The sequence below is a fragment of the Globicephala melas genome, chromosome 14 (assembly GCF_963455315.2).
Source record: "Globicephala melas chromosome 14, mGloMel1.2, whole genome shotgun sequence".
In the NCBI taxonomy this organism is placed as follows: Eukaryota; Metazoa; Chordata; class Mammalia; order Artiodactyla; family Delphinidae; genus Globicephala; species Globicephala melas.
In genome coordinates, this window is record NC_083327.1 from 45,125,254 (window position 1) to 45,148,863 (window position 23,610).

The following is a 23,610-nucleotide window of genomic DNA, read 5'->3' on the forward strand; positions in this document are numbered from 1 at the left end:
CTCCATGCTGCCTACAATCTTCATGTCCATTGTATGTAATTAACTGAAAATTAAATTACAGCAGTAATCATGTCACTTGAAAAGAAATCCCTGATAACAAAAATAAGATTGCAAAACTGTTTAACATAAATTTTCTAAGCAAACGTATACATATCTTCCTAGTGCTTTTTCAAAACTGTACCAGAGAGCCCCTTTAAAAATAATAGAAAAAAGAAGAACAAATTGAACCTAAGAGACAGACGGAAAGAAATAATAAAAACAACAGTGGAAAAAACAAAAAATAGAAAAAAATCCATTAGACAAAAATTGATTTTTTTCAAAGATTAATAAAAGGTATAAACCTCTAGCAATATTGTTCAAGGAAAAAACAAATTATCAATATCTGCAGTTAAAGGGACCATCACAGATTCCCAAAGACATTAAAATAACAATAAAGGACTATTGTTAACAACTATATGCCAATAAATCTGACAACTTGGATGAAACAGACATGTCCCTTGATAAATACATCTTACCCAACTAACACAAGGAGAAATATAAACTTTTAATAGCCTTACATTCGTTAAAGAAATTGTATTCATAATTTAAAACCTTCCCACAAAGGAAACTCCATGTCCCCAAGGCTTTACAGGTGAATTCTACCAAAATTTAAGGAAGAAATAATATCAATCTTACATACAAACTGTTTCAGAAAATACAAGAAGAAAGGATATTTTCCAATTTATTTTATAAAGCCAGAATTACTGTGATATCAAAGTCAGATATTTCAAGAAAAGAAAACTACAGATAAATATCTCTCATTAGTCCAGATGCAAAACCTTTAAAATATATTAGTAAATTAGATCCAAATATATATATATCTCACAAATCAAGTGGGGCTTATTCCCACTTGGGGATAAAGAAAGTTGATTTATATTTAAAATTCAATGTAACTGACCATGTTAATGGACTAAAAATAAAAACTACATAACCTAACATCACAGTCAATGGTGAAATAAGAATAGGATAGAGATACAAGTAGTTATATACCTTGTAAGAGGCAAAGTGTGCAGCTAAAGCCCAGTAAGTTTAACTGTCTACTAAGATAGAATGCCACTAATTCTCAGAAGAATGTGACAGAATCTAGAGTAGCTGCAAGAATGTCCTGTATTCAACCAAAAATTAGCAGTATTGCAAAGAAACAGGAAAGTGTGATCCACACTCAAGAAAAAAATGCAGTCAATAGAAATTAACTCCAAGTAGGCCCAGATATTGGGTTTAAAAATGGGCAAAAGACTTGGACAGACACTTCACAAAAGGAGGTATAAGACTGGTCAACACCCACAGGAAACGGTGCTCAACTTCATTAGTCATTAAGGAAGTGCAAATTTAAACCACAGTGAGATATTTATACCCAGTAGAAGGGCTAACATTAAAAAGACCAAGAATATCAAACACTGGCAAGATACAAAGCATCCCTCATATGTTGTTTTAAGAGTGTAAAATAGTACAACACTTTGAAGAACTATTTGGCAATATCTTATAAAGTTACCCATACATTGACCCTATGACACAGCCATTCCACTCTTGGGTATTTACTTAAGAAAAATGAAATCATGTCCACAGATAGACTTGCACAAAAATACTGATAGCAGGGCTTCCCTGGTGGCGCAGTGGTTGAGAGTCCGCCTGCCGATGCAGGGGACACGGGTTCGTGCCCCGGTCCGGGAGGATCCCACATGCCGCGGAGCTAGGCCCGTGAGCCATGGCCGCTGGGCCTGCGCGTCCGGAGCCTGTGCTCCGCAACGGGAGAGGCCACAACAGTGAGAGGCCCGCGTACCGCAAAAAAAAAAAAAATACTGATAGCAGCTTTACTCATGATGGGCAAAAATGGGAAACAGCCCAAATATCCATCAAAGCGAAAATGAAAAGGCAAATTGTGGTACAGCATACAGTGAACCAGGACTTAACACTAAAAATCAAACTAATGGTAATACAACAACATGGTTGAGTCCCAAAACCATTATATTGAGCAAAACAAGCAAGACACAAAAAAATAAATGTAGGACTGCACTTATGTGAAGTGCCAGAATGGGCAAAACTAAGAAATCACAACAGTGTTTGTCCAGGGGCAAGGGAAGAGGGAGTGTCTGGAAAAGGACAGTGACGGAACTTTCTGAGGTAATGGGAATGTTCTACTTCTTAATTGTTGTGTTGTTTATATGGGCGTATGCATACAGTTATCAAACTTCTTCGAAATGTAAGTTTAGGATCCATGCATTTTGCTGTATGTAATCTGTACTTCATAAAACTTACTTTTTAAAAAAACCATACTATGTAGCTTTTATAATGCCAATATTTCCTTAGTTATACTTGAAAATAAGTAGGTTGGCATTTGCAAAAAAGATTCACTTGGAAAGTTTGACCTCCTCAGAAATCTCCCTTTAATAAAATGTATCTGTGCTGCCTTGGGCACCTACAAATGTCCACCCTCCCTTTTTAGATACCCCATATGAATATAACTGTCCTGGCTTCTGCTTCTTTAGGATTCTATTCTCAGGTAAGGGATGGGTATGGAAATGTGAGTCTCTTGAGGATATTAATATCTACTTCCCTGGTAAGATATTTACCTTTTTAAAAAAGATCTTCTGCATAGAAGGCTTTAACTCAAAGGGCAGCAAAAAATTCCAGGCTCCATGAAAAGGAGAAGCTGGGATTAGTGCAGCCTCATAACATCTGTCAAATGATACCACATAGGCTGCCACTGCTTCTTTGATTATTACAGTATAGACATACTCGCATTTTCAGGTGACTAACTGGTGCTCAAAGCCTGAAGTCAAGAAAGTAAATATCTAATCTTCAATATGTCATACAAAGCTATGCTTCTGGTTAGCTAGTTTTTTTAGGAAGGAAATATTAAGACCAAGAAGTAAACAAAAATACATTGTTTGCTTTCACTTTTATTTGAAAAATGACTATAAACTTCATCTTAAAGTTTATATATAAACTCTATGCTTATTTAACTGTAAAAAATTATTTTAATTTTCAGTTCTAAAAGGAAACTACCACTACTGATGAAGGCATTGTGAACTTCTGCCTGAACCTTGAACATATTTTCAAAGTAATCAAGCCCTTTTCAGAAATAATAAAGCTTGAAGCCACACCCTTATAATTTTGACCTTTTTAAAAGACCAGGCTTATTAGAAGGCCCAAACACCCAAGGTATGTGATTATATCTTTCTCTGATAGTCTATTTTTCAGCAATGTTCTCACCTATTACTAACCTTTCATAGGTTATAATCCTTTGTTGTTATCAGTCATGTTACATTGATTCTGTAATACAGGACAGTAAACACACTTAGGAGAACAAGTTAAAAGTTCTTGGTTTATGCTTGAGTCCAAAGTCTGCCATTTACTCTCTGGAAATGAATATGCTTTACATGCTGCATGACCTCTGACCTTAGCTTCCTTCTCTACATTTCTATTGGATGCCTCTTATTCTGGTAATCTACCAATAACTCTATAAGGCACAGAGAGCAGGAGTCCTATCATTCCATACTCTTCTTCCTTCATGACAGTACCTACAGTAGAGGCACTTTGTGTTTCTTCACAATGCTAAAACCATCAAAAATATTTTTTAAAGACTCCAGCGATATAGACTATGGCTAATTCATACATTTATTCATTTACATAGTTTTTGACTTTGGAATCAAGACTACTGATTTCACTTCAGAAGAGTGCAGCAAGTAAGTCTCCAATTAAAATGCACTAATGTAAAAAAAAAAAAATCTTCAGAATCTAGGGCTATGCAAAGAGATCTTAAACTTTTCACCGAAAGTATGATACATAATAGGGAAACATGATAAAATGAACCTCAGCAAAATTAAAAACTTTTGCTCTGTGAAAGATCCCATTAAGGAGATAAAAAGACAACCTACAGACTGAAAGAAAATATGTATATTATACGCAAACCACATATATGACAAAGGGTTAGTGTCTAGAATATATAAAGAATTCTTAAAACTCAACAGTAGAAAAAAACATCCTTTAAGAAAATGAGCAAAAGACATAAAGAGACACTTCATGGAAGAGGATATACAAAGGGCAAATAAACACATAAAAAGATCTTCAACATCATTAGTCACTAGGGAAATGCAAATTAAAATCAAAAGATATCATTACCCCTTATCAGAATGGCTAAAATAAAAAATGACAATACTAAATGTTGGTAAGGATGCAGAGCAGCTGGATCACTCATACATTGCTGGCGGGAATATAAAATGCTGCGGCCACTCTGGATAACCGTTTGGCTAATTTTTATAAAACTGAAATGCAACTACCATATGCTTAGCAATTGTACTCTTGGGCATTCATCCTAGAGGAATGAAAACTTATGTTCACACAAAAACCTGAATAAGAATGTTTATAGAAGCTTTACTTATAATACCCAAAACATGTAAATAACTCAAATGCCCTTCAGTGGGTGAATGGTTAAACAAACTGTGTGCATCCACATCATGGAATACTATTCAGCAATGAAAAGGAACAAACTACTGATACCCACAACAACCTACATGAATTGTCGGGGCACTACACTGGGTGGGAAAAAAATCCAATCTCAAAATGTATAATTGCATTTATGTAACATTCTTGAAATAAAACTAAAGAAATGGAGATTAGTAGTTTTCAGGGGACGGGGCCAGGAGCTGGAGGGAACAGGAGTGGGGTGGTGAGAAGCAGGGCAGTGGCTGACTACAAAAGAGTAAGAAGAGGGACTCTTGTGGTGATGGAACTGCCTGAATCTTGACTACATCGATATCAATATTTTGGTTCTGATATTGCAGTATAGTTTTGAAGGATGTTACCATTAGGGAAAAGAGGAGAAACGATATACTGAATCTCTCTGTATTATTTCTATCAACTCCATGTGAACCTACCATTATCTCAAAATAAAATGTTTAACTTAAAAACTGATGTTTACAACTATTACATTTAGAATGGATAAACAACAAGGTCCTACTATACAGCACAGGGAACTACATACAATCTTCTGGGAGAAACCATAATGGAAAAGAATATTTTAAAAAAATGTCTCTAGGTGTATAACTGAGTCACTTTGCTGTACAGCAGAGATTGGCACAGCATCAACTCTACTTCAATTAAAATAAAACTGATTATACACTACCAAACATAAAACAGATAGCTAGTGGGAAGCAGCCGCATAGCACAGGGAGATCAGCTCGGTGCTTTATGACCGCCTGGAGGGGTGGGATAGGGAGGGTGGGAGGGAGGGAGACGCAAGAGGGAAGAGATATGGGAACTTATGTATATGTATAACTGATTCACTTTGTTATAAAGCAGAAACTAACACACCATTGTAAAGCAATTATACTCCAATAAAGATGTTAAAAAAATTAAATTAAATTAAACTGATGTTTATAAATTGCCCAGTCTCTTAAAGCTCAGAGTGGAATCAGTTATCCCACTTGTATATAATTTAATATGCTTTCTTGTTTAATAAATAAAAGACCTAGAAAGAAGAAACTGAGGTTTATTTTATCTATGCTGCAGGCATTAATGGTTGTAGCAATTATAAATTACTGTGGCACAAGATGTCAAAATATCAACTGTGTGGTATATTTAAAGGTATCCAAATTATTAGTTGAAATTGAGCTGCTACTCTTTTCAAGGAACCAAATTTGAACAGCAAGCAAAAATAACATATACTGATAAAGTAAAAAAAAAAAAAAAAAGTAAAGAAAAAGAACAAGGAGGAGATAAACATCCACTTCTGGAAAGATGACAGAGAAAAACCCACAGGGCACCAGTTCCTATGCCTCAGTTTTCCAGTAAAATGTTTGAAGTCAGTGAGATGACAAGCAAGACATACTGATTAGTAAGGAAATTCTAAGTGACTGAAGAAGAGATGCACCTAGAGTAATTCTTGAGTAACAGTGTCCAGAAATTTGATGTTGTTGCTGTTGTCGTTTAAGTAGTTCCCACATTCATGGTCAAAGCATAATAGGGACAATAAAGGGGCCAGAGTAGATCAAACATCAGTTACCATAAGAAAATAACAGATGATAGATAAAGATTTGTTTTCACTGATGAAAAAGGGTCAGGTATGTGAATAATGGGTCCTTCAAGGAGCCAAGTTCTTAGGGATTCAAGTTAGAGAAAACTGGCTACTCTTCCCACAAGAATAATCAGAAAAGGAAAGATCTTGAGAAGACAAAAGGTGAGCTATTAAAGAGATAATCTTCACAAATGATTTACCAGAAGAAGGGAAATGCAGCCTGTAAGTAAAGGATGCCATGACTTGGGACCTGGAGAAACAGAGGAAAGGTATCAATATGGCGCAAGAAATAAGGGTATGGAGTAGGGAAGAGATGATAAGGAGTTCATAATAAATCTCAAAAAGTATTGGACATGGCCATCATGTTTGCTTTATGCAGAGTGATGTGCTCCCACAGGGTTAGGATCAGGCCTTAAAGAGTTGGCCATGGACCACCCTAAACTGACTGATGTGTCGTAGATAATAATTACTAATTACATGATGAAAGGACTAATGAGAAAACATATTTAAATCATCTAGTAGTGTTTAAACACTTCTACCCTTTAAGATGAAATAACTTCCATCTGTCATATTAGTAGAGCAAAATAAAAACAGTCCCAAAGAAAGACCCTCGATAGAAAAGAGACAAGGAGCTATAATTTTTAAAGTGTCAAATAGGATGATAAATGACAATACTTATAACAATAAATATTATGTAAGCAAATGAATATTATATAATGAATAATGGATATAAGCAGCCTAAATGGTCCATCAAGTCATAGAATTTAAGACTGGTTTAAAAGACCAAATATAACTGCATGTTTTACTATTTGGGGCACCAAAGGTAAAAAGATACAGAAATAATAACAGTAGATTGTTAGATAGACGCTTATCCACTTAATTTTTTTTTTTTTTTTTTTTTTGCGGTACGCGGGTTTCTCACTGTTGCGGAGCACAGGCTCCGGACGCGCAGGCTCAGTGGCCATGGCTCACGGGCCCAGCCGCTCCGCGGCATGTGGGATCTTCCCAGACCGGGGCACGACCCCGTGTCCCCTGCATCAGCAGGCGGACTCTCAACCACTGCACCACCAGGGAAGCCCCACTTAATTTTTTTAATCTTGAATAAACAATATTAATTTAGAAGAAGTAGACTTTGGAAGTTTTTGAAAGCATCAGAATAAAAAGGTCATTGTAATTGATAATCATAATTAAAAATTAAAATATGTTAATATGTATAAAATAGTATAAATCAAAATAACATAAAGCAAGAAGTACTTGAAATTAAAAGGGAAAACAGAAGATTTTTAATCCAGTATTATAGGTCTGCAACAGATTCAGTAAACAAAAAAATGTTAATGGCTTAAAGAAGAAAAAATATGATTAAAAAGATTAAGATTTTTAAAAATTAGAAGAAAACTTCAAAGTGAAACAAGAACTTTTGAGGGTTTTTTTTTTTCGTTTAATGCTAATGTACAGGAGTGAGTCAGGGTAGTTAGAGACACTGGTCAAAAAGAACTATTCAGAGGTAGGATCAGGGGTCGAGGGAGAAGCCTGCCAGTATCTACAAAAAAGGAAAACTGAAAATCATTATAATATTCATAAAAAGTGTCCAAGGCAGGGACTGTGCAACATAATGTCATGAGAGGATGGGCGGCTAAGGCACAAAGCCATTCTAGCCACAAGCTGCTTGAATGAAAACTACCGGCATAGACATTATAAGTGAACAGAATCCACAAATAGCACCACCTGGGGAATGCTTTTTTGCTAAGTTCTTGGATTCACTGGAAGTAAGTTAGCAATATCATAGAGTGCCAGGCGTACCACACCAAAAGAAATAGCATTTTGTGGGACTCCTGAGGTATTATTCTCCCTCCTTTCTGCTTCCCCCCTCACTCCCCCGTGCACTTTGGGACTTAGGAAAAATAAAATACTAGCATAACCAAAATCAAAAACAAGGCAGCTTTGCTTCTCCCAGAACCACACCTCCAATCAGCCTCTCACCCTGCATACTCAGACCATGGAGCCTGTCCTCAACACCACAACAGCCTCAGGAAGGAGTAATATCTACAGAACAAATATAGCAGAAACTCAAGATTCATATAGTAGGCATAATAAACCTGTTTAATAATGCAGCATTCAAAAACAAATCTTTAATAAGCATGAAGTGTATTGATGAATGTGCCTAATCTACTCAGCATTGTTATTACACTTCATGCTTAAGGCACTTTACATTGTTAATTAATGTTGGTTAATATTCGAAGTCCTTTTAATTACAGTTAAAATGTCAAGTAGCATTACAGCAAGAACATATTTGTTTATATATTCATGTTTGTGTTTAATTTCTTACGGGAAGGAGAAACATTTGAGATGCAGAAGGTAATTTTACATGATGACAACAGAATTACTCATTATTTTTGTGTGTTTAGAGCTATTTTTAGATGTGCATACATTGCACTGAATTCATTAAGAGAAATTCTCCTATAAAGACATAAATAAGAGAAAAGCAAATGCAATGTCAAGGATCTTAAAATGCCTGGGACTGAAATCTAAATACCTGTTTAGTAATAACACAGCCTTTTGCTGATGTTAGTACAAGAGACCAATTTGTTCAACTCCCAGATTTTCCCCTTTTGCCCTCAGCATCAATGAGCAAGAAAGACTGTGTTCTCAAAACTATACAGTGGCATATAGGCTGTCCCTTATTAAAGAGAATCAGTTTGAAATGCCAAACACAGATGAAACATCAGCACAAGCTAATTAAAAGGCCACTCTTCAATTCCAAAATCTAAGTGAAAATAATAGTCTTTCATACCCGATCAACAGACCTGAAACTGGTTATGTTCTCCAATATTCTTAGGATGAATATACATATTCATGGACCAAGAAAGACTTCTTCTCCCTTAATATCAAAATTAATGATTTAGGAGTAATTTGGCCACACCTTGTATATCAATGGTTCAGGGTAGAGCAAGTTATTGCATCTATGAGAACACCTACAAAGTTCTTTATTTCTCCCTATGTCTTACAAGTTTAATGAGCAATAATAATTCAAATTCCAGACTCCAAACAAAATTTTACAAAATCATTTTCAGCTAGATCCACACTCCCCCTCCCCACAAAAAAAGTCATGTGGCAGAGGTAGAAGGGAAAGAAATGAGGAGTGAAGCCACAGAGGTAATGGTAGAAATGGGGGGGGGGGGTCACTGCAAGGAGACTTGGGAGTTAGCTCTGAGTGAGACAGGAAGCTGCTGGAGAGTTTCAAGCAGAGAAGTAATTTTAATTTTTTGGCATTTTAACAGAGTCACTCTGCCTGCTGGGTTGGGTATAGATTATATTTTAAGGCAACAGTCAAATCAGAGAGGCCAGTTAGGATGCTATCATACTAAGCCAGATTGAAAGATCAAGATGAGTTGGACCAGACAATGGCAGGGGCTGGTAAGGTACTGATTTGTGGATATTTATTGAGGATAGAGGCAAAATGATGTTCTGACTGATGAGAAGTGAGGTCTGAAAGGAAAATGGCTGTTGGTGATTCCAAGATATTTGGCCTGAGCAAATGGAGGCATAGTTGTTATTGACAGAGCTGGGGAAGACAGTGGGACAGGTTCATAGGAGGAATGTAGGAGCTCAGTTTTGGAAGTGTTGGAAATGCCTGGAATTTGGAAACTTCCATTAGGATATAGTGATGTCAAGTATACATGTCTCAAGTTGAACGAGATGACCAAGAAAATGAGGCCAGATAGAGAAGAGGATCAAGGTCAGAGGACTGGGCACTCCGATATTTAATGGTCTGGGAGAAGAGAGGGTGCCAGCCCAAATGTCTCAGTTATGCGGGAGTAAACCAGGTGACTGGGTATCCTGGAGATCAATTAAAAGAAGTGTATTAAGGATGGTGGAGTTATCAAGTGTGTTAAATATTATAGTATTGGTAAGATAACTAAGATGAAGACTAAGAACTGACCAATGGATTTTGCAATGTGGAGTTTCTTGGTGACCTTTAATAACAGCAGCTTCCTGGAGTGATAAAGTCTAATTGCAGTCAATTCAAGAGAGAACCAGTCCGCAAAATCCAGCTTCGGAAGCAAAGGAAATACATTTCAAGGAATGTACCAAGGATGAACATAGAAAAGGAATCCAAGTTAAGGGAGATTAATAGGTACAAATAAACCAATTGTAATGTATGGGCTTTACTTGCATCCACAAACAAATCACAAAATAAATCCACAAAAATTTAGATTCAAACCAAATATTAAGAAAAGGTTTATAAAACTATGGGAAGTTTCACACTGACCAGATATTTGATGATATTAGTGTTATTTTATATTTTTAGGAGTGATCATTATACTCAATTATGTTTGTTTGTTTGTTTAAGAGTATTTCATGCATTTTAGAGATACTTACAAATAAATTTACAGATAGAATTATATGATGTCTAGGATTTGCTTCAAAATAACCCATGGTGGGGTGGGAGTAGAGGTGGGAAAAAGGAGTATAAGGATATTTGTGGAAGTTGAGTGATGAGACAACGGAGTACTGTTTTCTACAGTTTTGTATATGTTGGAAAATTCATATAGTAAAAACATTTAAAGAAGGAGTGTGGTTGAGAGAGAGATAGAGGGGAAAAAAAAATGAAAAAGACCCCAAGTAAAGGCAACTTTTTCAAAGGTTTGCTGTAGAGAAGAGATTATGTGCAATAGCCCGAGGGGGAGAGGAGTTAAGGGTTGTTTTTAAGAGTTAAGAATGTTGATTTTATTTGCTTGCTGCTGCATAGCTTTCCAAGAGGAAATTAGTTCTGAAAAATAATTTAATTCTTTACTAACTGGAATTTAAATTATAGTGGTGACCTTAAGAGAGGTCAAGAATTTTTATAAGAAGTGAATATCCATAGATTCAATTTCAGTTGAACCTACAGAATGCTTAAGATTCAGGCACATTCTAAACTTGCTAATTCTTTTTCAATATGCCCCCTCAGCCGTTATGCACCTATGCACCCACCAAATACATACTACCAGAAACTTTTCACCTAATAACATTGATTGAAAAATTCTGTTTCAAAGTTATAATCTGCTAACATATTTGATTAGCAAAGTATTGTGCATGATAGTCAATACATTTGAACGAAATGTAACAAAATGACTGAATCAAAAAAGGTAGAAGCAAGAGAAATTGTCATGTAAATTGTGTAGCCACTCATTAAAATCAAGCTTTCCAACTCATTGACCTCTTAATCGAGCTATTATTAAAGGTTTTCCTTAATACTGCACTGTACTGATTTTCTTTTTTTCAATATTAGTGGCTAAGCTAACAGGTAATGAATTTTTGTGTTGCAACAAATTCTCACAAATAAATAGTGAGCAGAGTGAATATCTGTTTCTGTGGTTTCTATTTACAGTAGAGAAGAACATGCTCAGTGATTGTTTGACACTTGTTACTTTCCTTTGTAATAGAAATTGCCTTCTCCTCCTTATGCTCTCCTTCATCTCCTCTGTCTTGTCTTCATTCCATCTATTTTCTTTCTCTTCATCTGGCTCTCTTTCTCAATGGCCATTACCTCTAAGTTCCATTAAACATGATTTCATTTCGATTTTCCATTCTAGGAAAAGTGTCTAGACAGAAAAAGGACATGCAGTAGGAGATCTGTCTGCTCTTTTTCAATAAGTTTGTCTGACCAAATACTTGGTTTCTAAAAATAGAAAAGCAGTTTAAGAAGAAATGACAAAGTTACCTTCTCAGCTTGGACAAAGCCTCTCTCCATGACAAAACCTCCAGTGATAAGGATAGTTTGCTCCCCTCTTTCAGCTGGGACTGAGATCCGTCAGATAGGTTAAGCTCCAGGAATGCAGTAACCTTGCCAATTACTTGGGTTACCCTTAGCAAATATACTTACTTTCTGCTGGATCAAACTAAACTGTATATTATTTATACTCCTATTTCTTTACAATGGTACAAAATTATAATAACCAAAAGTTACTAAAATATGTCGAATGGATAAGAACATAGGTTTGAAAAACAAGTTGGGATCATTTTTCTCATAACAACCCCTATACAAAACTAAACCACTAAGCATGTTCAGTGATCTCTGTCAGCTGCAACAATGCACTTAGAATGTTAAAACGAAATGCTTTTTGAAATATTTTATCTTCCTAGAACTGTTAAGCAAAGATTCCTGAGAGATGTTCTTTCTTTGCATTTGAAGAAGATTAGCTTCTATTAAGTTAATTTCAAAGTCAAACTGAAAATGTTCCTTTGAAAAGGAAAAAAATAGTATTTTGTGCATTAAATAAATGAAATAGCTTTACAAGAAAAATATTAGTCTTAACTGCAAATGTAAATGTATAGATAAGGTAAGCAAAGTAAGTGACCTCTGTCCTAGGAAAAGTCATCATTGGAACTGTGCAGAAGCTTATGTAAACCTTCCCTGATAAATGTTCATAGTCTACATGTGAACATGTCACCAGAACAACAGTTGGTTTTACTATTATGAACATAGTATTTCTTTGACAATTAAATCAGCAAATAATAAATCCTTCTTGTTTGCCCTAATGGAGTACTTTCTTTGTGAGACCTTCTCAACCAGTGGGAGCAAGCAAGGCTGTTAACTTCCTCTAATTCCCTACAGAAGTCTTCTGTTTTACCACTTTGCCTATACAGCCAATTTTCCATTAGTGAATGTAAAAGACTTCTTATATCACTATCAATTTGCTTTCATCCAAATTGCCCACAGTCCAGGCAGGAGGCCAATTCATTGTTAGGTCCATGAAGTCACTTGGTTTCATTCTCTGTATGATGAATATGCATATTTTTGTGGGTTCTTTTCTTTTTACATTGTGAAAGATGATGAACCCTAAAATATAACGTATCTTTTGGGTGGTAGAAAGAGGGTACAGAATGAGGGAAGAAAAGGGTTTAACTCACTTTCAGTGACAATGATTAGCATTTTATTTTCTTCACTATGGATGGACCCAACAGAAAGTCTGCCTTTGAAAAGTTACGTTGGCTATAGTCTCCTTAGTATAAATGCTTATGTAACACAAAAGCAAAAGCTCCAGGGATATTTATTTTAATACAGTTAAATACTATAAGCCTAGAATCATGAACTTCCCTACAGAACACATTTGTCTGACATACTTCCATTCTTAGCATGGAAATGCTAAGTATCCTTACCTAGTCTTCCCTCAACTACAAACCAAGCCATATTGTCTGTCTGCTCCTCAATCCTCTTTCCTATTCTCTTTAATTTCTCACATACTCTCACTTTGTATTCCTTAAACATTAGCTTTACTTTATTTTATTTTACTTTATTTTATTTTATTTTAGCTTATGGGATCTTCGGTTTGTTCCTTACATCTCCTTTTCTGATGTTTATTAAAAATTCATCTGCCTTTTTTACCGACATTTTAAACTACTATGTCCCTTCCTTCCCTTTGTCTCTATTTTTTTTTCTTGGCTCCTTGTGTGTTTCTCCTCTAATGCATGTGGGTCTTACACAGGGCTGAAGCCTCTAGTGAGGGCACTTTTCTGCCTCACTCTGCAGATCAAGAGATAACCAGAATGAATCCTACACATGTGCACAAACACAAGCTGACTGCAATCCCGGAAACAAGGAGAAATGGTGGGGAGGTTGTATCAAATTCTCCAGCAGACAAAGATGTGTGCCCTTGGTTGAAATTGAAAAGAAATGAAACAAACAAGTAAGAGGCAGGGGAAACAGCACCAACCAGTGTTAGAGCCAGAAAAGCGAAGTGGGAGCGAAGTAAGGGAGTAGCAAGGTAGGTTTTTGGCCAACAGTCTTTAATTGTATTCTATCAAACAACCTGTCAGTTTGGCTTAGAACTAGTCGCTCAACAAAGCTCAGAAACAGAATTTTTTAAAGTACCCTTTAATTAGTATATAAAGATATAAAATTATTTTTATTTATAATTTAAGATCATAAAACATGTCTAGACTGATCATCACTATTTACGTATTAAAGTAGATTATAACAACAGACCCCTACAAAACTCAATATTATGTTCTAGAAAGTAGAAATAAAAAAGAATTCAAAAAAATAAAGAGAGAGAGAAGGAAGAAAATAAGCCAGAATTAAGGTCAAATACAGTTATTGTGAACAAGCATTTAACTGGACTCTGAGCTTCCTCGTAGCTAAGAATAAAAATGTGGTGTATAATAAATTAATAATTTATTATCTGCTATAAGGAAGTAAATCAATTTTTCAAGAGAAACAAACAAACTTTGCCTGTGCTAATTTTACAACAGGTTCTTACACTTTTTAAACACCATTCCTTTTAGAATATCGTAAAACCTATAACCCCTTACCCTAGAAAATGCACAAATATACATCACACAAATTTTATATGCAATTTCAGAGGGTTCATAGACTGTCTCAAGCCCCTCTCTGTAACCTTTAGGAGTCCATGGTCTAAGGTTAAGAATTCTTGTCACTGGAATTTGGGGAAGGAGTATCTTAAAAGTCACAGTGGATAGGGCTTCCCTGGTGGTGCAGTGGTTGAGAGTCCGCCTGCCGATGCAGGGGACACGGGTTCGTGCCCCGGTCCCGGAAGATCCCACATGCCGTGGAGCGGCTGGGCCCGTGAGCCATGGCCACTGAGCCTGCGCGTCCGGAGCCTGTGCTCCACAACGGGAGAAGCCACAACAGTGAGAGGCCCACGTACCACAAAAAAAAAAAAAAAAGTCAGAGTGGATAATGACAACAGTAATTGCAAAAGCTATGTGTTTTTTTTAAAATAAATTTATTTATTTATTTATTTTTGGCTGCATTGGGTCTTCGTTGCTGTGCGCGGGCTTTTTCTAGTCGTCGCGAGCGGGGGCTGCTCTTCTTTGAGGTGTGCGGGCTTCTCATTGCAGGGGCTTCTCTTGTTGTAAAGCACGGGCTCTAGAGCGCAGGCTCAGTAGTTGCTCACGGGCTTAGTTGCTTCGCAGCATGTGGGATCTTCCCGGACCAGGGCTCGAACCCGCGTCCCCTGCATTGGCGGGTAGATTCTTAACCACTGAGCCACCAGGGAAGTCCCCAAAGCTATAATTTTTTATGTCTTTCTTATATTAGGAGGATAATATTAAAGGATAATTCAGTGAAAATAGTATTGTGAGGAGGGCAGAGTCATAAACAATATCTGATCAATCGCAATATCTACATTTGAACTTTTGGCCAGAATATTTGTTACCTTTACTTTTCATGATTGAATCATGAAAATCATTCTTTTAATCATTTCTTTAAATGTTCAACAGAAGCATAGAATCTACAATACTCAAATAAATCAAATAGCTGTTTATCATTCCCCTACTTTATTTTATAGTTTACTAATATACATGCCTAAACAATATATTATTTGGTTTTATTTGCAGACTTTATAAACTAGGATCATATTATATGCCATCTCTTGAAATTTACTTTCCACTCAACATATTTCAAAAACATACCCATGCTGTTGCATGCCACTCACTTCATCGTTTTCACTATCGTATAATATTTCATTGAATAAATAAACCACAATTTATCCCTCTCCTATTAATGGACATTTGGATTGATTCCAGCCTTTCACTATTAGAAATTGAATTGCTATCAACATTGCCTAGGAAAGGGTTTTACTATAGAGATGGGGGAGGGGAAGAACTCATAGGCTTATTGTTAGTTATAGTCTAGGTCATAGGCTAGCTGGTTAAATGGATGTTCATTAATCATCATGCTTTAAATCTTACCTTAAAGTTGCACATATTGTTTTGTATTTATCAAACATGTTTTTTTTAAAAAATAAAGTTGTTGTTTTTTTAAAAACCATCGGTAAACTAGAATATTTTCTAACATTAAAATTTTCAGAAAATGGACAATTTTGCCTTAAAAGATATCAGGGGTTTCAGTAAGCACCAAAATTATCATAAGAGAAAAATCGTCTACTGGGATCCTTTGATCTCCATTAATTATCATGTAACTATTTTGTTTTCAACCATTTTACCAGGACCTGCTAAATCAATAGCATGACTCTCCATTTTCCTAAACTACTGCTTTTTAAAGTGAGGCTTTTAATAAGAGGTAGTACAGAGTTCAGAGTGATTCAGCATCAACACCAATATGTGCCTGATTCCTATAAACTACTGCCTAACGCAGATACAAGATATTGAGTCACTTTTCTATTATTTTTATCTGAAACATCATTGTATTCTCTGCATGATAATAGCCTGAAGTTAAACCAAGGAATATCTTATAACTATAGTATATCATAGAAGACAACAGGGCTTACCTTCACAGACAATCTTCTTTAAAAGTTACATATATTTGCTGCCTGTACTTTAAGACCTTGAACTAAGCTCAGTCTTTCCACATGACCCCAAAACTGGGGAGGATAGCACTCAAGAGAAAAATTCTTTAATTTTGCCAACAATTTTGGGAAGGCCCAACTGCACTAAAGATAAACCCTTGACTTATCCTCGCTCTGCCCCAACTTCTAAATCGAAATATCTAAACTTATCAGAGGATGTTTAAAAGCTACCAACTTTGATGCCCTAGAGAAGGTGAAATTTTTGGTAAATCCCAACCAAACAGACATAGTCCTTAGGACCCTGCATACTCTGCTCAGGGACGGAGGCAGCTAAGCTCCACTGCCTCTTTTAATTTTGCTTTTCCTCGTCTCAGGTTCTCAGGATGGACCCAAGTCCCACGTGTAGAGCCCTAACATACAATACTTTTTCTATGGCTCAACCCAGCCTAAACCTCCCAGTTCAGAGTCCCAGACACAGCATGAAGTTCCTTGTTATAACTCACTCACTCTCTTTACTGAATGACATCATCTGTATTTACATTATAAAACTGCTTTTTAGTGTCACCAGTAATCTTCCAGCAAATCTAATGGTCTTTACCTCTTCCTCATTACTCTGACCTTTGTTTAGCATTTGACCTAAAACATCCTTCTTGACATTTTGTCTTCTTATTTTGAGTAATATGCTCATTGTTTCCTTCAGGGGCTCTTCTTCCCTGTATGAGTTAGGTTTTGCTTCATAACAACTACAGTCTTCCCTCCTTATCTGAGGGGGATTGGTTCCAGGATACTGATATCTGTGGAGGCTCAAGGCCCCTATATAAAATGGTGTACTATTTGCATATAACCTACGCACATCCCTTAAAGATACTTTAACTCATGTCTGGATTACTTATAATACCTAATACAACATAAATGCTATGTAAACCGTTGCCAACATGTGGTGAATTCAAGTTTCACTTTTTGGATTTTTTTTTTCCAACTAGTTTTTATCACATTTAGCTGAATACACAGAAACAAAACCTATAGATATGAAGAACTGACTGTGTTTGGTTAACTCAGGAATCTAAAGGTGCGCACTTCGGGATGGGCTCCACTGACCTTAGCTGGGATCATGAGTCTCCACTCAGCTGGTAAGTCAGCTGGGACAAAATAGGGCTTCTCTTCACATGGTCTTCCCTCCTCCAGGAGGTTTGCTTGAGTTTTTTCATAGTAGTTACAGAACTCCAAGAGCAATAAGAAAGCAAGCCCCAACATGCAAGCCCTTTTCAATCTCTATTTTTGTCACGTTTACTATCGTCCCATTGGCCAAAGCAAGTTCCGTGGTCAACGAAGATTTTGTGTGGGAGGAGACTACCCGAAGGTGTGTAGTAAGGAGGTGTAAAAAACCGGGCCGTTACTACAATCTACTCACCGCATCTACTCACATAAATGACGGGAATTTCTAAAGAGTTAATCTTTGGCCCCTTCTGTTTCTTAGAGTCTCACACTATGGTTCTCATAATCCTTGCAAAGCCTACAATGCCCTGCAGTTCTTATATTCCTGTAATATCTACAACACCTCGGTGCGAATGCCTTCAAAAATCTATCTTCACAGAATAGACTTTTCTTTTTGCCCAAAGTTTTGTATTTCTACATTTCTCCTGGACATTGTCATTGAGATGACTTATTAGTACTTCACATTCAACATGCCTAAAAGCGAATGTGTTGTCAGCTTTTCTGTTTCAACCACACCCCCTAATAAGAAGTACTTTATGAAATGTATATTTCTCTTACTATTTCACGTGGTCCCAAATAACATTTTTAATTCTCTCTCTTTCTCTTCTACATCTAATTTGTAGTTTTGCCTCTACTATTTACCAGATAAGAATGCTCTTGGATTTATTTAAATTTGAGTTTCAATTTTCTCATCCTAAAAACAGTGATAAGAAAACCTGCCTTGCAGGGCTATTATAAAGATTAAATTAGCTCATATATATGGTTTTGTGTGCTCAGCACATCAAAGGTACTTAAAAGTGCTAATTATTTCCCTTCCCCTAAGTCCTCCTGATTTTTCATTCATGACATTGTTCATATTCCTACTCTTCTTTTTTTTTTAACAGTACCACAATTAGAAATTAAACCCTGACAACCTCATGCTGAAGACATTTGGTACAACTTCCCTACTCCTCCCTAGCCTCTCTCTTCTCCATTCCATTCTCACATCATCACTGCCTTTTCAAAGTTCTTACTTCCATCTATTTCCTATCAGACAAAACCCAAACTCTTTAACGTGGCACACATGGTCTTTTCCAAAACCTAGTCCCAACCTCTTTTTCCAGATTTCTATTTGCTCTCTCCGTAAATGCTTCAGCTAAACTGTACAACTTCCCATTCCCTGAATATACTTTTACTTCCCTTCTGCCATGTTCAACAATTTGTGCTGAATTGTCCCGTCAATAAGCATTGAGTAAAACTGAATGGGAGAGTGCTTCTACTACACAGAATCTACAACTTCAAGAGGAAATAGAGAGTCTCACCTCCTGAGATTATAAATTCGCTGGAGCACAAGCACTGCTTTAAATAGTTTTCCAGGCATGATACAGGAAACACAAGTATCCTGCCCTCAAAGACTTCACAGTCTTATATGAAAGAGAGAAGTTGTACAACTAGCCATTATACGATAAAAGTACAAGCTCCAGAGGCAGGCTGGAAGGGGGTCATGAGAGCTGAACCCTGAAAGAAAGAAAGGTGTGATTATCCCCAAAGCAGGACTTGTCTCTTCTACGTCTGCATACATTCAGCCACGTATTTGTTTCCTCATTCATCCATTAAGATATATATATATATATTTTTTTTTTTTTGGTGGTACGCGGGCCTCTCACTGTTGTGGCCTCTCCCATTGCGGAGCATAGGCTCCGGACGCGCAGGCTCAGCGGCCATGGCTCACGGGCCCAGCCGCTCTGCGGCATGTGGGATCTTCCCGCACCGGGGCACGAACCCGTGTCCCCTGCATTGGCAGGCGGACTTTCAACCACGGCGCCACCAGGGAAGCCCAAGATATTATTTTTAAGTGCATGCTACATGACAGGCAGTTGTGTGACTCTACAGCATTTAGCAGCATCTGTATTATGCTGGCTGAAAAAGAGAAAAGCAGACCCTAGAGTCCAGGAGTTTGCCTGGCACTTATGACTAGGCCTGGGTGTTCTCCTCTTGAACACAAACAACGTCACAGAATACCAACATCAGAAAAGGCCACTCTGTGACCACGATGGATCAGGACAAAAACAAGATCCGATTCTCTTTTTTTTTTTTTTTAACATCTTTACTGGAGTATAATTCCTACAATGTTATGTTAGTTTCTGCTGTATAACAAAGTGAATCAGCTGTACGTATACTTGTATCCCAATATCCCCTCCCTCTTGCGTCTCCCTCCCACCCTCCCCATCCCACCCCTTTAGGTGGTCACAAAGCTCAGAGCTGATCTCCCTGTGCCATGCGGCGGCTTCCCACTAGCTATCTATTTTACATTTGGGAGTGTATATGTGTCCATGCCACTCTCTCACTTCGTCTCAGCTTACCCTTCCCATTCCCCGTGTCCTCAAGTCTACTCTCTACATCCGCCTCTTTATTCCTGTCCTGCCCCTAGGTTCTTCAGAACCTTTTTTTTTTTTTTAGATTCCATATATATGTGTTAGGATATGTTACTTGTTTTACTCTTTCTGACTTATTTCACTCTGTATGACAGACTCTAGGTCCATCCACCTCACTACAAATAACTCAATTTCATTTCTTTTTATGGCAGAGTAATATTCCATTGTATATATGTGCCACACCTTCTTTATCCATTCATCTGTCGATGGACATTTAGGTTGCTTCCATGTCCTGGCTATTGTAAATAGAGCTGCAATGAACATTGTGGTACATGACTCTTTTTGAATTATGGTTTTCTCAGGGTATATGCCCAGTAGTGGGATTGCTGGGTACTATGCTAGTTCTATTTTTAGTTTCTTAAGGAAACTCCATACTGTTCTCCATAGTGGCTGTATCAATTTACATTCCCACCAACAGTGCAAGAGGGTTCCCTTTCCTCCACACTCTCTCGAGCATTTATTGTTTGTAGATATTTTGATGATGCCCATTCTGACTGGTGTGAGGTGATGTCTCACTGTACTTTTGATTTGCATTTCTCTAATGGTTAGTGATGTTGAGCATCCTTTCATGTGTTTGTTGCAAATCTGTATATCTTCTTTGGAGAAATGTCTATTTAGGTCTTCTGCCCATTTTTGGATTGGGTTGTTTGTTATTTTGATATTGAGCTGCATGAGCTGCTTGTAAATTTTGGAGGTTAATCCTTTGTCAGTTGCTTCATTTGCAAATATTTCTCCCATTCTGAGGGTTGTCTTTTTGTCTTCTTTATGTTTTCCTTTGCTGTGCAAAAGCTTTGAAGTTTCATTAGGTCCCATTTGTTTATTTTTGTGTTTATTTCCATTACTCTAGGAGGTGGGTCAGAAAGGATCTTGCTGTGATTTATGTCATAGAGTTTTCTGCCTATGTTTTCCTCTAAGAGTTTTATAGTGTCTTGCCTTACATTTAGGTCTTTAATCTATTTTGAGTTTATTTCTATGTATGGTGTAGGGAGTGTTCTAATTTCATTCTTTTACATGTAGCTGTCCAGTTTTCCCAGCACCACTTATTGAAGAGTCTGTCTTTTCTCCATTGTATATCCTTGCCTCCTTTACCAAAGATAAGATGACCATATGTGTGTGGGTTTATCTCTGGGCTGTCTCTCCTGTTCCATTAATCTATATTTCTGTTTTTGTGTCGGTACCATACTGTCTTGATTACTGTAGCTTTATAGTATAGTCTGAAGTCAGGGAGCCTGATTCCTCCAGCTCCATTTTTCTTTCTCAAGATTGCTTTGGCTATTCGGGGTCTTTTGTGTTTCCATACAAATTGTGAAATTTTTTGTTCTAGTTCTGTGAAAAATGTCATTGGTAGTTTGATAGGGATTGCATTGAATCTGTAGATTGCTTTGGGTAGTATAGTCATTTTCACAATGTTGATTCTTCCAATCCAAGAACACAGTATATCTCTCCATCTGTTGGTACCATCTTTAATTTCTTTCATCAGTGTCTTATAGTTTTCTGCATACAGGTCTTTTGTCTCCTTGGGTAGGTTTATTCCTAGGTATTTTATTCTTTTTGTTGCAATGGTAAATGGGAGTGTTTCCTTAATTTCTCTTTCAGATTTTTCATTGTTAGTGTATAGGAATGGAAGAGATTTCTATCTAGGTGTAAAATAAGACACTTCCTAACATTTACAGGCCCTTGGTGTTGGAAAGAATCTCAAAAGCCCCCCAACCCCCTTTTGTATTTGAATTTGAGTTTGGAAATCAGCAACAATGCACCATGGCTCTTCCTACAATTTTATTACCTGGGCCAGTAAGGGATGCTGCAGCTCACATCAAAAGAAAAAACACATGAGAAAATGAGTGAATCCCCAGAGGTTCCTCTACTAAGGACCCACTCTATAAAATGAGTCCTGAGAGACATTCCCAGTCTTAGGTTTCACTGGAACCAGGCAGCAAGAAGTTTAGTGTAAGTAGCAGTCTGAGCCTGCTTGCCAACACACCAGACCCCAAGTATGACAATGGTGTCAAGATCTTGCTTTGTCTACTTTATATTCAACTACCACTAGCATAACCTTGCCCCTTCTCCCCCCATGCCACTACTCCACCTGACACTTGCATGGATGGATGGATGGACGGATGGATACGTGCATAAGTACATAAAGTTTTCTTCCTTGGTTCCACTATGACTCATAGGATTTATTCAAATATCAGGGTAAAGTCTTAATCTCCTTCTCTGGAGAAATAATGTCATTATTTTTCTTGTTAAAACTTCCTAAACATCTGTAGCTGACTAGTTTCTAATCATAATAAAACCCAAAAGATATCATAATTTGGGTAGCATAACTCCATATCTGGGACTCAAAGAAAAATATCCAGTCATGATTTCACTGGGAAAATGTAGCATCTTCTAAATGTGACCTTCTACATTAGTTACCCCTGTGTGTGCCTATCAGAACTGGAGGTGATGCTTCTAAAAGTTTAAAAAAAGAGAGAGCTGGACTTTAGATTTGCAAGTGTAGTTTAAGGAAGATCTATGATATACCTGCAAATGAGATGCAGTTCTATGTTAAAGTGAGGCATGACTTATTTTACAGCCAAAGAAAAGATAGAGCATTAAATGCACCATTCGTTTATGTTGATGAAAATGCACCCAGGGCCTGTGGGTATACAAACTGTTAATAGAAGTCATTTCAACAGCCACCTTCCAGTTTCACTCTCACCTAGCAGGGGAGGTGTGTTTCAATTAGAAGATTCTTGCCAGTACTTCCTTATACTTTCTAGGCAGCTCTTTGAAAATTAGTGGGTTTGCAGATAGGTAAGAAGGAAACCTCATTACCCGTCCTCAGAGAGCTGAGAAATAAAATGTGTGTACTACTCACGGCTCTGCCTGGAGGCTCCTGTCCTCAGCCACATAGTTAGAAGGAATATAGCCCTGCAGCTGCTGGTCGGAGCCGTCTGCCCTTTTCTCCAAGTGCCTGGCGAGCCACCAACCCTCGTGGGACGTGTCCAAGACTTGGAGCTTGTCGCCCGCGCGGAAGCTCAGGTCCTCTGGGGTCCGAGCCTGGTAATCAAACAGAGCCACAAAGTACTGGCCCTGGCTTCTCTCGGGCTCCGGACGCGGCGGCCGGGGAGGATCGGGGGGGCAGACAGTCCACGGGTTCTGAATCACCACCGACTTGTCTGCCTCCTGAGACAAGCAGGGGAGACAGGGCTCCAGGTACCTCCGGAGCCTCAGGCAGATGTTACCCATGGCGCCCCCGTGGGCAGGGGGGGAGAGGGGCTTCTCCCTCTCCCCTTACTCTCTGCAGATCCACTTTCTCTTCCTCCACCTGGAAACTTTGAAATCAGCACCAGTCCTCCAGGTTTGGGGAGCGTGTACCAAGCCCTGGTTCCCAGCAGTCCGGCGGACCTGCTTGGAGAGGCTCACCGGCTTGCTTTCTGTGCCCGTAGCTGCTGCCCCAGAGCAAAACCTGGTGGGAGCTGGGCAGCTGCTCGGTGAGAGAGTGACTTTTCTTCTTGTCTGCTTAGGAATCCCACCACAAAAATAAATTTGAGAGGGCTTTATTTAGACAAACGTCTGAGAACAGAAAAGAGTCCTCCTGCCTCTTGTCCCAAGAAAAAGTTACCAAGCGAAAGAGGTGAACTCCAGGTAAGATCTCCACGTCTTACCTTTGCCAGCAGCTCTCTCCCGC

At 37.8% G+C, this 23,610-nt stretch overlaps 1 protein-coding gene across 1 annotated transcript in view; it reads right to left on the reverse strand.

The window, feature by feature from the left end:
* FRK (fyn related Src family tyrosine kinase) overlaps positions 1 to 23,168 on the reverse strand; it is an 85,326-nt gene extending 62,158 nt beyond the window's left edge. The window contains exon 1 of the mRNA XM_070043447.1: positions 22,798 to 23,168. Within this exon, the coding sequence (XP_069899548.1) occupies positions 22,798 to 23,168 (371 nt within the window). The remainder of the gene's footprint in view (positions 1 to 22,797) is intronic.
* Between the last annotated feature and the right edge of the window lie 442 nt (positions 23,169 to 23,610).